At 41.7% G+C, this 15,995-nt stretch overlaps 1 protein-coding gene across 2 annotated transcripts in view; it reads right to left on the bottom strand.

Annotated features, from left to right (window-relative positions):
• The window catches only part of PALD1 (phosphatase domain containing paladin 1), a 237,879-nt gene that overhangs the window by 87,402 nt on the left and 134,482 nt on the right, over window positions 1-15,995 (bottom strand). For both annotated transcript variants that reach the window (XM_066600553.1, XM_066600554.1), the window contains 5 exons: window positions 12,461-12,565; window positions 4,553-4,648; window positions 3,910-4,044; window positions 2,147-2,263; window positions 545-724 (listed from right to left, as the gene is read on the bottom strand). In XM_066600553.1, the coding sequence (XP_066456650.1) occupies window positions 545-724; window positions 2,147-2,263; window positions 3,910-4,044; window positions 4,553-4,648; window positions 12,461-12,565 (633 nt within the window). The remainder of the gene's footprint in view (window positions 1-544; window positions 725-2,146; window positions 2,264-3,909; window positions 4,045-4,552; window positions 4,649-12,460; window positions 12,566-15,995) is intronic.

Here is a 15,995-nt window from a genome sequence, read left to right on the forward strand (position 1 = left end):
TAAAACTTGCTCACTTGATTTTATGCTGCACTGCGGGGACACGTGTCTAATTTCCATATAGAGAGGCTCCAATCGTGAAAGGGCAGATGTCTTTAATAAAGTGTACATCTGTGGCATAAAGCTAAGCAGAACCAGGTACATTAAAGGGGTTGCACCATAATTAACTTTTATCATCTAGTCATAAGATAGGTGCTAAAGTCTGATTAGTGGAGGTTTAATTGCTGAGACCCCCACAGATCCCAACAACAGGGGTCCCATGTCCCTTTCCCCTCCTCACTATGAGCTTGTTGCACCCCTGCAGTGAAGAGGTTATTAGAATCAGTGGTTCAGCATGCATGATGTCACTCCCATTAATTAATGAAACTACTGGAGATTTGTGAGTGCTTGTAGTCAGCTATTTCCATCAGCCCCATTGAAATAAATGGACAGCACTGCGCATGTGCGGACGCCGTTCCATTCAATCTAATATCATTGCAGCATAGACTTAAGACGACTTCATATGTTCAATAAACATGTAGTAGTGTTTGTTCTTTAAAGCCATCACCTCCAGCTGTTCTGGTGTGTCGACAGGTACAGCAATATATTGTTCCAAGTTGTCCGGCTCCCTTGGAGTGTATATTTGTTCATTGCCTTCCAGTACAATATCTTCTCGTAGGTTCACCCATAGGATATTGGAGTAGTTCCTCTTAGCATCCGTCAAGTAGTTCAGAACACAACCTGTGGCCTGCAAACAATGTCAAGATGTATTTTAAACCTTCATAAGAGTAAGAAGAACAAAAAAGTAGGAATAGCGCATGTAACTGCATCCTAAACTCTGTACATAGGCCTTTTGGAGGTACAAATATATGCTGACAGAGGTATTGGGACACCCACCAATCCTGTGCTGTCAAGTGAGAGGGATAGACAAGGGATAGCAAATCAGATGGGAAGGACTAGGGCCATTGGTTATAGTAAAAATCCACCCTCAACGTCAATGGGTACAGAGACATTCTGGGCAACGTGGCATTACCTACCCTGTGGCAATACTTTGGTACAGCTCCATGTCTCCACCAACATGACCGGGCACCATGAACTAGCTGATGAACTAGCAAATGCTCACTCATTGCAGATCGACTCGTTTATATGAGCATAATGCTGCTCGCTGCACACCCCACCATGTAATCCGAGAGATGTCCAGTTGATCAATGACAGTTGTTTGGGGATGAATGATCACGTTAACGATCAGACGTCCCCACAGAGCAGATACGGTAATCTGTCTGTCTGTATACACGGACGGAACGAACGCTGACAAATATGCTTATTGACGGTCAGTTTTTTTTATTTGAATGGGCAGATTATCTGCCTGTGTAAAAGCTCCATTTAGTCCATTCACTTCAGAGTATTAAGTGTTAATGTAGATCCAGAGGATGGCAAAAAACCCCATGAGGCAGAAAAACTTCATCCTAAGGTAGAAATTCCTTCCCATCTCCAAATATGGGAATCACAATAAATCTCTGGATCAGCAAAGCATCTCATCTTACTTGCCTTGGCAGCAGCTGCCTGACATTGGTTACTACAGTCAAGTTTAGAGTCAACTAAAATCCCCAAGTCCTTTCTCCTGTCAGCTTTACCTACGGTAATACAGTTTCGTATTACAGACCAACTGTGTAGTCTATACACCCCCACATGGACCAGTGAGCCCTTAATCTAAATCATAAGTGTCCCTAAAGACAAAAACAACAATTCTGTGGACAAAATGTAGCTCAAAATAGCATAGAACACCACTTATTATAGGTAAGAAACAAAAACTGGTAGAAACACATAAATCTAAACTGAATCAGACATCCTGTACAATTGTGAAAAAGCAATGAACTGATGAGTAAAGACTATTTCTGAACTGTGATGTCCAGGTTCTCACCACACAATGCTTCCTTCCTGGTGGTTAGGTGACCAACAGGTTGTGGAATGGATGAATTACATCATCCATAGTATTTCTAGTGCTTTGTAGACAGCGGTGCTTGGAAATATAATCTGAAGTCTACAGATGAACATTCATTATTTTGCTTCTTGTTGGATTTATAATTTGTAAAAGTCTTGTGAAAGACAACATGTGATTTCAACACCCACACATAAATAATGTGAGAGCCGCACATAAGATCTACTGCACCTTTGAGTTTGGTTGAGCGGTGCCATAAATGGCCATCTTGGGTACCCTTCGAAAGTTAGCTACATTCATTTCCTTCACAGTGCTCAAAACATCTGGTGAATACCGTTCATCCAATACCTGCAACAGAAAATAAGGTAGACAACCATTAGTGGGTGGGTGACATGTTTCCATCACTGATAGTAATCGTACCAAAAAAAATGTATCCATTGATAGAACAGTCAAGTTGATTACTAAGCAATTAGATTATTTGCTTCTTGATTGACAGAGCCCCAAAACATGAACTTCTTACATACAACTGGTTTCATCTGATTTTATTGGAAGGCAATGTCAATGTCAGACTTTTTAGACAAGCCTTATAACAATGACTGGGAATTGAAAGCCAAGCCAGAATATCATACACAGACAGCTGTTTCGGGAATTTCTCTTTCCCCTCATCAGGGTGCAGTAAGTTTCCAGCTTGCCTAGTGAGAAGCCTATAGTTGTGGGTCAGGAAGGGTATCGTTGCTCCTTAAGGAGAGCACCTAGAAGGTGTGTGAGGAGACTTATATGGCCATCCTCTTGGTAATATGCAAAAAGGGAATATGGAACAATGCCCCGAAACAGTTGTCTTAGTATGGTATCCTGGCTGGCTTATAATCCCCAGTCATTTTTATAAGGCTTGTCTAAAAAGTCTGACTTGCAGGAATGCTTCCTTCCAATATGTGGCGCTGCAGAGGTATTGTTCCATCTTCTCTTGGCTTCTACCTCATTGGGGTTTTGGCCTTCCTCTGGATCAACATTGGGGGTAATAGGCATAAATGAATGCATGTGTCTTTTTTTCAGCCTTACAAACTATGTTACTATGTAATCAGCTTTCTTCAACCTAAATGCTCAACTGGGCTCAGCACTGATTAGTTCTGTGCACATAAAGAAGAACGCTATACAACTAATTTTTCAGCAGCAAGTAGACATTTGTAGTGTATAGTAAGTAGAAATGAGCGAGCATACTTGCTAAGGACAATTGCTCGATTGAGCATTGCCCTTAGCGAGTACCTGCCCGCTCGGAAGAAAAGGTTCGGCTGCCGGCGCGGGTGAGAGGTGAGGGGGGGGAGAGAGGGGGGGGAGAGAGGGGGGGGAGAGAGGGGGGGGGGAGAGAGGGGGGAGGGGGAGAGAGGGGGGGAGAGAGGGGGGGGAGAGAGAGGGGGGGAGAGAGAGGGGGGGAGAGAGGGGGGAGAGAGGGGGGAGAGAGGGGGGGAGAGAGGGGGGGGAGAGAGGGGGGGAGAGAGGGGGGGAGAGGGGGAGAGAGGGGGGGAGAGGGGGGGAGAGGGGGGGAGAGGGGGGGAGAGGGGGGAGAGGGGGGGAGAGGGAGGGAGGGGGGAGAGAGGGGGGAAGAGGGAGGGAGGGGGGAGAGAGGGGGGAAGAGAGGGGGGGAGAGGGGGGGAGAGGGGGGGGGAGGGGGGGAGAGGGGGGGAGAGAGGGGGGGGAGAGAGGGGGAGAGAGAGAGAGGTATCTCCCCTCCGTTCCTCCCCACTCTCCCCCGCCGCTCCCCGCCCGCTGCCGAATCTTTTTTTCTGAGCGGGCAGGTACTCGCTAAGGACAATAATCACTCAAGTAATTTTCCTTAGCGAGTATGCTCGCTCATCTTTAATAGTAAGTCAATAATACAGGAAATGAGAAATTTAGCCTACCTGCCACGACTAAATACATGCACAATTAGGTGTCAGATAACCAGGTGATGGTATACTAACCAAAGTATTAGGAACTTTCCATACATCATTACTTACCAACACCCGTGTGCCTTTGGTTATTAGCTCCCCAGATAAAGTAAGCTCAGATAAATTCATGGTTGCTTGAAGTCTATAAATCCAAGGATGCATACACATCCATCGGCTAAAACTCAGTGCAAAAGCCAAGGGATACTGAAAAAAAAGACATGAACGTATAGATTGTTAAACTAATGGGCGGTCAGCAAGTGAATGGACGATATTTAGTTTTTACAAAAACGTTCCACAGTAGTCAGTGAACAGGTTATTGTCTAACTGGCCAATGCTGTGACTGTGAAACAATAGTCTTGAAGAAAGGAAAAAACAAACAAACAAAAAAAAATTTGGCCAATTCTATCTTTCTAGAGGCACATTTTTATTAAATCTCCCTCTGTTCCCAAAGGTCAATTAGGCAAACAGGAAACATTCTACCTATCTGCTTCCTCTGGTTCTCAGATCCTGCTCTCGTGTCAATGGTATCTTGAACCATTCAGTCACATGTATAAATAGTGCAACTTCTATGTCCTGTAGTATCTAGCAGGAGGAGTGGATATTCATTTAGACCAGGTGGTTCATGACACAACTCATTACAGATGTCATGAACCATAAGAAGCAGACCCTAGCTGACACACTTACAAAAACGTGTACCCTAAATTTGGCTTACCTGCTCATGAAGGTAGAAGTTGAAAGCTACTAAGTAAAAGTAGCACTCAAGACTATTGAGGGTTCCTTGGAGGAAATAATCTTTGGTACTACTTTCCTGAAAGAATATAAGTTGTTGTCGTTATTTCATATGAACACCAACAATTTAATGTGTATTACGTACAGTAGGGTAAAGTCATAGCATCTTGGCCCTGCCTACGCATAACACTTGTGTTCACCTATGTTAAAGGCCTATGTCTATCCCCAGGCACATCAGCCTGTCAAGGCACCCTCTATATCTATACTACTCTGCAAAGCAAATCCTTTTTTGCACTGAACATGCACGTAGAAGGGTTGTTCAATTTAAAACTTTTATGTGAAAACGGCTTCCCCATGGCAAAAACATAATGAAGAGCCTCTTTATTATTCATATCTTCCTTCCCCCGGTGGCAGCTCAGAGTCTCCACAGTGATGTGTTGTTTACGGGTTGCAGCAGCCCATGTACAAGACGTCACAGGCTGCTGCAGTAGCCAATGATGATTGATTGCCAAGCTCTGCCATTGGCTGCACTAGCCTGTGATGTCCCAGTCTGTAAACATTACATTAGCAAAGAGATCCAGTGCTACCGGCTTGGACCTTGCGGGATAGTGAGGAAAGAAGAGTATAAGCTCAATACGTTTTTTGACATGGGGAAGCAGCTTTTACATGAAGCTTTATCACTGACAATCCCTTTAAATCTAACCAGGGCAATATCAGTGTTACATGTGCTGCTGAGACATGTTGTACTACTGTGCTTCCAGCAGCACAGCACTCTCAGGGTTAATGATTGAACAGGCTGGGTGTGGTACTTCCTGCTAGCCAATCCCCTGGGTCTGTGCTCACATATAAACCCAGCTCCTGGTCAGTCTGAAACTGGTCTTGTACTGTTTGGATGTATCTGTGACATGTGTCCTGTTACCTGCTATGTGTTCTGTTGCAGCTTGCTGTGTGATCTGTGCCTTGTAGTTCATGTCCGTTTGTACGTTTATTTTGTGTCAGTTTGATCTGCTGAGTTTGTTTGCTATGTCTGTGCTAGGTTGTCCCCCAGGGCCCTCTAGTAGATGTGTCTTGCTAGTGTAGGGACTGCAAGATACGAGGGGCCTTGCCGGGGCCTGCAGCTTAAGTTCATTGGCCAATGTATGAACTAACAACTCGCATTTATATTCAGCTTATCATCTATTAGTGTTTGCATTGTGGCTGCTGTATGCTGTGTATTCTGGCTCTGTGTGTCCTGTTGTTTAGTCCCTGTCATGTGGCTTGTGAATGCATCCTGTTCTGGTGTGTGGTTCCTAGGATCAGCTAGGGCCCAGATCCGAAGACCGCTGGGCTGCCCTTATTGGGGCAATGTCCCCGCTTAGGTAGGACCTTGCCAACCTCCCGTGTAGAACAGGGTCAGTTTGCCAGAAACTTGTGTGCGTACCCTGGTCCTCTCTTGGTCACGATCGTGTGGGTCCCATGCTTAGTCTGCCCACACGATCGTAACAATTAGTATGAAGTTTGTTTCTTCCAAACCTCCTTCCCCCATATTTATGTTGATTTCCTTCTATACCTAATCAATAAACATACTTGACTGAACTGATTTTCTAGAATTGGCTTTAAAAGGGTATTTCGGGACTTAACTATCATCAGGATAGGTTACCAATAGTTCATCAGCGGGTTACATTGCTCACCATGCCCACTTATCAACTGTATTCCAGACCCGCCATCAATGGGAGCTGTGCCTGCAATACCAACTGTAGCCACTGCAATAAGGACAGAGCTGTCTGCTTCCAACTCTGTCCATCCTAACAGTGGAACGGGTGAGCAGGTGATCGGTAGGGATCCCGAGTGACGGACCCTCATGATCAACTATTGTAGAATGCAATTTTAAATAAAATACATTGATAAATATAAATACTTCATACATCAGCATCATAGAATCACTGCAGACACCCGGCCGGTGCTAAAATAGTTAAAGCGTTCAGAATGACGCCTGCTAGATCGCTGCTGCTTATAAAGTCCTATTCCTTCCTGATGTAAATCTTATGTGTTTAAAACTGTTATTACTAACGTGAGCTGTGAATAAACAGCTATGCAGATTCAATTTATGGTCAAGTCAAAGTAATTTTCCACTGTCACCGACATCATGCAATCTTCTCCCAGCGAACCTCATTCCCACAGCTGTCCTACATTGTACTTCCACTGATCACTAAGGGGTTAAGAGGACAATAAATCCATGGCTGGATTGAGTTCGTTTAGAACACAATTACTTCGTTACTAACGGTTCTCGGAAAAATTCTTGCTACCCATTGCTAACAATTCATTTTAAATTAAGACATGCAGCAGAAGGAAGAGCGGCTACAGCGCTGATCCCAGGTCCTTCCTGGCGAGGGTTCTACCTTTTGTAACACCATACAATTTTAGTTCTAATTTTGCCACTCTAAATTGTGGTTTTGCGGTCAACACTGTTGCCTTGTAACAATGAGGTCTCAAGTTCAAATCCAGCAAGGGGGAAGATCTGCACTCCAAAAACATACTGATAGGTTAAAAAGAACCTGTCACCTTTGAAGACGTCTGGTCATTGAAAAAGCAAAAATAGCTAATAAAACTTTGCAGTACATTTACTTCCCTGCTCTCTAAAACACTTGCTTTCATTGCGCTCAGTTTCTCATTTGGCTTTTGTCACCAAAGGTCCCGTCCTCCAATAGTAGCAAGCTGTAGTCACATTTTCTTGTTTGTTTTTGTTTTACTATTTTTTCATAATAAAAAGTTTTTTTTTGTTTTTTTTTAAACAAACGTGTTTTTGTATTATTGCATTCCAGGGGCCATAACATTTTTATAACTCAGAGCTCTATGAGGGCTTTTTGCAGGATACGCTGTAGTTTTCATTTATACCATTTTTAGGAATATATGACGTTTTGATCACTTTTAAAATAATTTTTTTTTTTTAAACAAGATTAACCCCTTAGTGACGGCCCAATAGTGTTTTTACGTCCTGCTGTTGCAGGACGTGTATGGAGGGAGATAGCACCGCTATCTCCCTCCATACAGTGCGGGCATCCACTGTTTATTACAGCGGACACCCGCGGGCAATAACCACGATTGGCCATACGGCTGATCATGGCTGTTAACCCTTTAAATGCCGCTGTCAATTCTGACACCAGCATTTAAATTCCCCGAACGATGTTCGGGGGTCCCATACGGCCCCCCGCGGTGAGATCAGGGGAGCCGTGCAGGTGTCATGGCAGCCAGGGGCCTTCTAAAAGGCCCCAGGGCTGCCTTGGGAGACTGCCTATCAAAAAGCAGTATGATGTAATGCTATAGCATTACGTCATACTGCAGGAGCGATCAAAGCATCACTGGTTGTAGTCCTCTAGGAGGACTAAAAGAAAGTATAAAAATAAGAACAAAAAAGTTTTACTAATTAAAAAAAAAGTAAAAGATAATTTTGCCATATTTGCAATAAAAAAAAAAATCAAAATATTAAACCAAAAATACATGTTTGGCATCGCTGCGTCCGTAAAAGTCTGATCTATCAAATTAATGCATTATTTTACCCCGCACAGTGAATGTGGTATGAAAAAAATAAAATAAAAAATACCTGAGATGCACTTTTTTGGTCACCCTATCTCCAAGAAAAAATGTAATAAAAAGCAATCAAAAAGTCAATTGTTTGCAAAAATGGAAAAATGGTACCAACGGAAACGACAGGACATACCGCACAAAATGAGCCCTCACTCAACTATGTCGACGGAAAAATAAAAAAAAAAATTATTGTGTGCAGAAAATGGAAACAAAAAACAATTTTAAAAAATTAAATATCTTAAAAAAATACAAATACTACAGCAAAAAAAAAAACTATACCAGTTTGGTATCGTAGTAATTGTACTGACTCATAGAATAAAGTTATCGGGTCATTTTTGTTGCAGTTTGTGCGCCGTTGAAACAAGACGCACCGAAAGATGGCAGAATGTCATTTTTTTTCAGTACATTATATGGTATAATAAATAGTTCCATTGAAAACTACAACTTGTCCCGCAAAAAACGAGCCCTCATACAGCGACGTCGATAAATAAAGGAGTTACGATTTATTAAAAGGGAGGAGGAAAAAACGAAAATGGAAAAAAGCAAAAAGCTCCGTCACTAAGGGGTTAAGAAAAACTACAATTCTGGCATTATTACGAGTTTCTTTATACGATGTCCATTATGCAGTGCACATAAAGGAAGAGCTCTGTTTCATCTTTTAATATCAGTATAATGCCGCTTCCACACGGGCGACGCGATATCACTGCGAGAAAATTGCAGCGATATGGCATTGGTGGTCTGTGTGATATCGCTGCATTTTCTCGCAGTGATATCTCGATTTTGTGTTGCTACAAAGTCACGCAACTTTGTAGCACCACGCGCAAGGATTTGAAGGGGGCTTGAAATATAAGCCCTACCCAGAAAATAAGCCCTAGCTGCAAAAAAACAAACACATATCACCCAAGACGCGCTGTCAGCTCTGCCGCGTCTTCTCCCTGGCAGTTGTTTTCAAGTATTTTTTTTGGTTAGGGATTCAAAAATCCCAGCCTCTAGGAAGCACTGTCTCTGATCGGCTGAGTGCCACGCCACTCAGCCAATCAGAGACAGCACTCAATAAACTAAATCACAGCCATTCACATTTTTTAAAATATTTTATTTATTTTTAACCCTACTTTCTTCTCTCTTCACAGCACCCAGTCCCATCCAGAGACATAGACAGTGCATTCGGACCAGCAGTAATTGGGCACTATGAAGCCACTGAATGGCTTCTCTTTCACAGCACCAGGGACAGAGCCACAAAGACCCGAGATGAATCTAAAACAAGTATTTATTAATACAGTGTTATATGGGAACAGCTGTGTCTGCAGCTGCACTAGACAGGACAGTGCAGGAACAACTGCAGCCATGTTACTAGGCAAATACGGATTTCCCTAGGAACTACCTAGCAGCGTCTTCAGCTAGCTGCATAGCAAAAAAAGGGGTTTTGAAGGAAAAATGTACAAAAATAGGCTAATAAAACATACTGCAAAAATGCTTAAAATTGCCTATTCTGCATATTTAAAAGAAAATAATAATAATAATTAAATGATAGTTACACATTAACTTCATTCAACAGTACAACACTGACTTTTTTTTCTATTTTTTTTTTTTTACCAGGAAACAAAAAATTCTATCAGCTTAAAATCTGTAAAAGAAGTGTTAAGAAAAAAAAATTATAGGTTAAATTATGTATGTTTTATAGTATTGTGTACAGTGCCACCTAGTGTTCTGAGATAGCTTTAGACTGCGCAAACGTTCACATCATTTTCGTGTGATATGCCTTGTAGCGTATGTTTCAATCATTCTACCACTAATTGCTCAGTTGCTATTAAAGAGCTAAGAGCATTAAAAAATTAAATAAGCATGTTAGAAAACCAAAATTGTGCCAATAAAAATTTAGTTGTCCCTCATACAGCTCTAATGGCAAAAAAAATAAAAATGCTATGACCTTGAACTGTTATGTGCAAAAAAAATCTTTTAAAAACTCTAATGACCCATAGACTAAAGTTAACAGAATATTTGTATTGCATGCAAAAAATAAAATCGCGAAAAACCGTGGTGAAATTGCTTTATTTCCGATTGCCCCCTGCAAAACTTTATAAAAGTTATTTACTAGATTATATGTAGCTGAAATTACTGGTTACTATAAAAACTAGAACTGGTCCTCCAAAATACGAGGTGTTATACAGCTACACTGACAAAAGAGAAAAAAAACTAAAACTGCTGGAGTCCAAAAGGGAAAATTATTTTCTCTGTTATGCGCTACTATACAGTATTTACATGAGAGAAAATCAAAAACTGCAATAAGAAAAAAGTGACATAGCCACTTCTGACATCTTCCTATATTCTGATTGAAGCCTATGCAGTTCTGATGTCGGAAGATGTCTAGCAGGGTATTCTTACTATATATTGCCGGCCGCTTTGCTCTCCGGGCCTCTCCGGCATGTCACATACTGCAGTACTGGCTCTAGCCAGCAGATGGCACCATTGTATAATGGCAGAAAGAGAAAGCCCCCTAGGAAACCCTGAATCCAAAATTGGATTGCAAAAGGTTAACGTTTTATCATTAAATGTATTAAAAGTACATACAAAAAACGACTGATCTGACCACCACTTAAGATGCTTTTAGACAGAATGATTATTATTGAACAAAAAAAGGGTTTAAACAAGTGAAAGTGAACAATACTACTCTGTCTAAATGCGAGTCAACGACTGCATGACTAACCAGATCTTCGCTTTCTGTTCGTCAGCCATTTTATGCAGGCATGAAAATCATTGATGGCTCATTCGCTTATCGCTCTGTTTAAATAGTGCTCATTCAGTCCCTCTCATTCGCTTATACACGGACTGAGCAATTCTTGTTTGAACGAGCCAATGATGTATCTCCCTGCCTAAACAGGCTGCACAAGAGCAAACGAGCCAACAATGATATTACTCGCTCGTTCAAAAGAAAATCAGCTCATCTAAAGCCCCATTCACACACAACAATTATCTCTTCAATGCATAACTGAACGGATTAACAACTTTTTTGCATAAAGTGCTGAATGTTTAAATGTACTGGTTATGGTCTCAAATCCTCTCCTTTATCCTCATTAGCTAAAGTAAACAGTGTTTATGTTGTTTGTTCATGTGGGCGTGTGTTTATACAAGGAATTTCTGGCCAGGAGGATTTTAATTAGTGTGAAGATAAGCCATTGTCTTCTGCTGCATGAGTCAACAAGTACTCATTGTGTTTATGCAAGACAATCACCTGTCCCCTCAAGTTGTTCAGTCTTTCTAGACTGAACAACTGCCATATAAAAGAAAAGCAAGTGAACAACTATTTTTATGCAGGCTGAAACTCGGTGCTCAACGGTAAATGAACAAATAGTGCACGATGGCTTTGCATTTACACGTAACGATCATTGCGCCAATTAGTTTGTTTTAACGAATTCTGAGTGATAATCGTTGCTGGTAAATGGGCCTTAAAAGGACCCTTACAACCCCTCAAAAAGAAGTAATCTGCTGTTGGTCTTTTCTCATCTGATTACAGTATCACACAGGATGCTACATATTGTGCTCGTGACAAGTATTTCGTTTGATATCACTGATAACTAAAGCGATCAGAGGGAAGTATCAGGCCGATTGTGCAACAGAATATTTTATCACAGTCCTCTAATCTAAGGAGGATGCATTTGTTCTGGTCAGTTAGAGGTTTTGACATCACCCTCAGTTTCAAGTTCTAATCTAGACCCACGGAGCAAGAAGACAGTACATTATGGTCACATTGCTATGACAGATACATCTACTGATGTGCAGATGAAGATAAATTTCCTCGTGAGTGCACTCTTGGAACAGATTCTGAATTCCTGAAGCTTCCAGCATGACAAACATTGTATGAGAGATGCGCAGTCATTCTCCGCATCTTGTCACCCAGACCCTCGCTATTACTGAATACACCTTCCTGACACGGTTTACATCATGTCTGTCCTGTTTATACTGCACGTTTGGAGTGTTATGAATCAGAAAATACACAATTTCCTTCCTTTTTTAAACTAACGGCCCCAGATCTGCCAGCAGAGCCTGTGATGTGTACATTGCGGTTAGATAATGTGGAGGTGGCTTTTCTCCTAGCTGCACGGAAGAAGACACCTGTCTGAATGAGCGCAAACAGGAGAGCTGTCACAGGCACTTGGCAATGTACAAGTTATACCAGGGAGGCAAGGAATAAATAGATCACTATGTAATATGACATATCACTAGTTTTTGTTTAGAAACATAGTACATCAAAGTCAAAATGTTACAACAAGATTGCATCTGTTACAAAGTATCAACTTTGACTTTAGTGTACATGGGAGGCTCAAGTTACCTGAAGTTGATAGTCTTCACCAAGGCCCTCCAGCTTCTTCTTGAATTCATACATAGCTGACTTGATATCATGCATTTCTGAACATAAGGAAATTGCATGGTCTACCTGTAGCGGAAGACAAAACGCTAAACTTGTCAGCAGATAATGATTACTAGCAGGATACCAAAAAACTGTCAGAAATTTTGATTTTGGAAATCCTATTGAAGATAAGAAGGTGGGGTCAAACTTCACTTCTAACAAAAGCATCATATAGAAGCAATATACATTAGGTCTCATGTTTGAAAATTGGACCAACGTTGATGTACAGACTCATGAGGATGCATATGATTGCTCTAGACATATAATGGAGAAAGATGCACCTGAAATTGCACCAAAAAGTTGAGCGTGTGTTGAAATCCGGCACAACTGGATTGAGCATGCTCATTGAACGCTAAGTGATTGGATGATGCTCTAATATAAAAAAAGGACAATTTTTACAGCGTAGTGAGCTGTGCTGATGCAGGAAGAAAGGTTGAGAAAGCTGAAGGCATGCTACCTGGGACAGAGAGGAGCAGTCACTTCATGGGCCTGAGTGGAGTGCAGATGGAGAGTAAAGCAGAGAGTAACACTTTCAATCTAAGGCAATGCTGTGGGAGAGCTCGGGTCAGTTTCAGCTGCGACTCCCTTTGCTTTAAATTGTAAGTGAGGCTGGCCTCAGCAGAGATTTCAGGTGTGCACAAGTCTGTTTTATTTCTGTGTTCTTGAATAAATATTGTATATAGTTTTGTTATTCCATCTGCTGCATCATATCCTGAGCCTTGGACTGCCATACCTCCACTATTGACAATTGCATTGATTTTGATAAATGACATGTACAGGTCAACATTGTTACATGGGTCTGAATCCAACCAAGGGTGCATGGAGTTAAGAGGTGTCCTTCCGTACACTTTCACCTGTTTCAAGCTATCCCAAGATAAGTGACAGCTTTGAAAAAATAAAATTTGCATTACTCTGCTGGGCATTGTGAATAATGCAAGATTTTTTTTTCTTCAAAGCAGGTCATTTTACCTCAAAATATTTCTAAACTGGCAAAGAGTTGAAGAAGCCTATGTATGTTCTGCACAGGTAAAATTGAATGTCCCCTCTAAATTGAGGTTTCTTCCAACACTCCAAAAGTATACTGTTTAATTGATTGGCTTCCTGTTAATTGGCCCAAATCTGTCAGATTAGGATTTTAAATGGTTATCCCTGCTAATGAAAATGGTATCAATTTAGACGAACATACATACAAAACAGAGAGAAAAACAATTCAGATTTCCAGCCTACAGTAATGTATGGAATTGAAGACCTTTAGTTTTAGGGTGCATTCATTCACATGAACGTATATCGGTTCGGTTTTCACGCTGATCCGATATACGTCGTCCTCATGTGCAGGGGGGGGGGGGAGGATGGAAGAGCCCAGGAGCAGAAACTGAGCTCCCGCCCCCTCTCTGCCTCCTCTCCACCCCTCTACACTATTTGCAATGAAAGGAAGTGGGGCGGGGCTAAATTCTGCTAATTAGCCCCGCCCCTGTCCCGCCTCTCTCCATTGCAAATAGTGCAGAGGGGCAGAGAGGAGGCAGAAAAGGGGCGGGAGCTCAGTTCCTGATCCTAGCTCTTCCATCCTCCTCCCCCCCTGCACACGAGGACAACGTATATCGGCTCGGCTTGAAAACAGAGTCGATATACGTTCGTGGAAATGCAGCCTTAAACTGTATCTTCTATCTCCAATCTGTTTTTCCTACCAGAACAAAAAGTGCAAACTGCTGTACTTTTGTTTCCAGTTGAAGAAACGGAACCAAAACGGATTGCAACGTAACCGGTTGTTTTTTGAATTTTCTTTTTTTAACATTGCTATCAATGGAAAAGGGGAAGCAAAAGGAAAGCTATAAAAGAATACAAATAAATCTTGTTATTTCTATAGTGCCAACTTATTCTGCAGCGTTTTCAGGTAATTTATTTATTACCCCCCACCAAGCTGGGTTCTCATTTTACCGACCTCAGAAGGATGAAAGGCTGAGTTAACCTTGAGCCGGCTACCTGAATCATGCAGGGATTGAACTTGCAACCTTCAGGTCGTGAGCAAGAGCTTAAGACTGCCTTTTTGCCGTCTTAGCACTCTGCACCACACATTTTGTTTCCTTTCCGTTTAACTGCTTCCACAACAGAACAGCAAGAAGAAAACAAAAAAACGCTAGTGTGCTCATAGTCTATGCTAACCTTACACGAAGGTTTACCGCCACATATCGCACTCGCCAATAAGCGATTTTGTCATGGATGCGAAGAGTTTTTGTAACAAAACCGCCTCACATCCCTTTGGTGAAGTAACAATCCTTATGATAGCCACGGCGGAGGATCGCAAAGTTTCTCCCTTTGTTTTCAATGGGGGAAGCCTCGCAGGGTATCGCGTGCACCTAGCACGTGGTGTGATGCTGCCACCGGCCCCATTGAAAACAATGTGAGATGCGATGCGAGTGCATGAACGAAGATAGGGCATGCCGTGATTTGTTTCCCACTCAGCCAACAAAATCGTGCAAGCCACACAAATCTTGCACGAATATGAACCCCATTCTTTTGAATAGGGTCATACACATCAGCATTACCGCATCACAATGCTGCAATGCAAGGTTTCCTCCTTGCTCTTTTTTGTTGGCAAGCGTGATATTGGGCTATGATGTACGGCCTGATATCGCACTCGCCCGTATATAATAAGCCTCAAACACGCAGACGTATGCGATCCCGAATATACCCGTGTGTAGATACTGTATATTATTTTGCCTAAACAAGGTTTATATGAAGAAAGTTACACAAGCACAAGTAAATCTTGAAATGCATAGGTGACCACTCACAAAAAGTTACATTATGTAGTTAAATCCCTAATTCTGTTTTTTTTGTCCTTTCTCTTTTTACAGGCGACTTAGCAGGAAATTATTTTCCGTAAAGAATCCAGAGATTAATCTTTGGGGATTAAATCACAGAGAATTGCGCAGAGTAGGACACTTTGTAAAAGGGATTAATCTCAAGAGAATTCACTGCAGAGAATAATCTGCCTGTTTTCAGCACTTAATTGTATGTATGCAGTCAGCCACGCTAGGACAATACATTATGTGGGAAACGGAGGAAAATACATTCTAAATATCACTTGTCCCCTCATAAATCTGCTGTTAAACGCCAACCGTTAGGAAGGAAAAACACAAAATGAACACTATTTAGTGGCTCCTGGAAGTGTTGAGCTGACCATAGAAATAAGATTATGATCTGCTTCAACGCAGCCAATCAATCACCCACTGGACTATTCTGTACAATTGGGTCAACCATCTACATGCCACACGGATATACTTACGCGCAAAACAATTGCGCGGGAGGAGCAGAGCAAAATTTATAGAATCAGAATAACTTGTATATTATTCATTTATACAAGAGGGTGCTGATAAGTCTTTGGCTTTGTGTTCTTTTTTTGTTTCTATGGTAACGAATGTTACATCACATGAAAGCCTTATGTGTCTAATACATGTTT

This window comes from Eleutherodactylus coqui, chromosome 4 (genome assembly GCF_035609145.1).
Source record: "Eleutherodactylus coqui strain aEleCoq1 chromosome 4, aEleCoq1.hap1, whole genome shotgun sequence".
Lineage (NCBI taxonomy): Eukaryota > Metazoa > Chordata > Amphibia > Anura > Eleutherodactylidae > Eleutherodactylus > Eleutherodactylus coqui.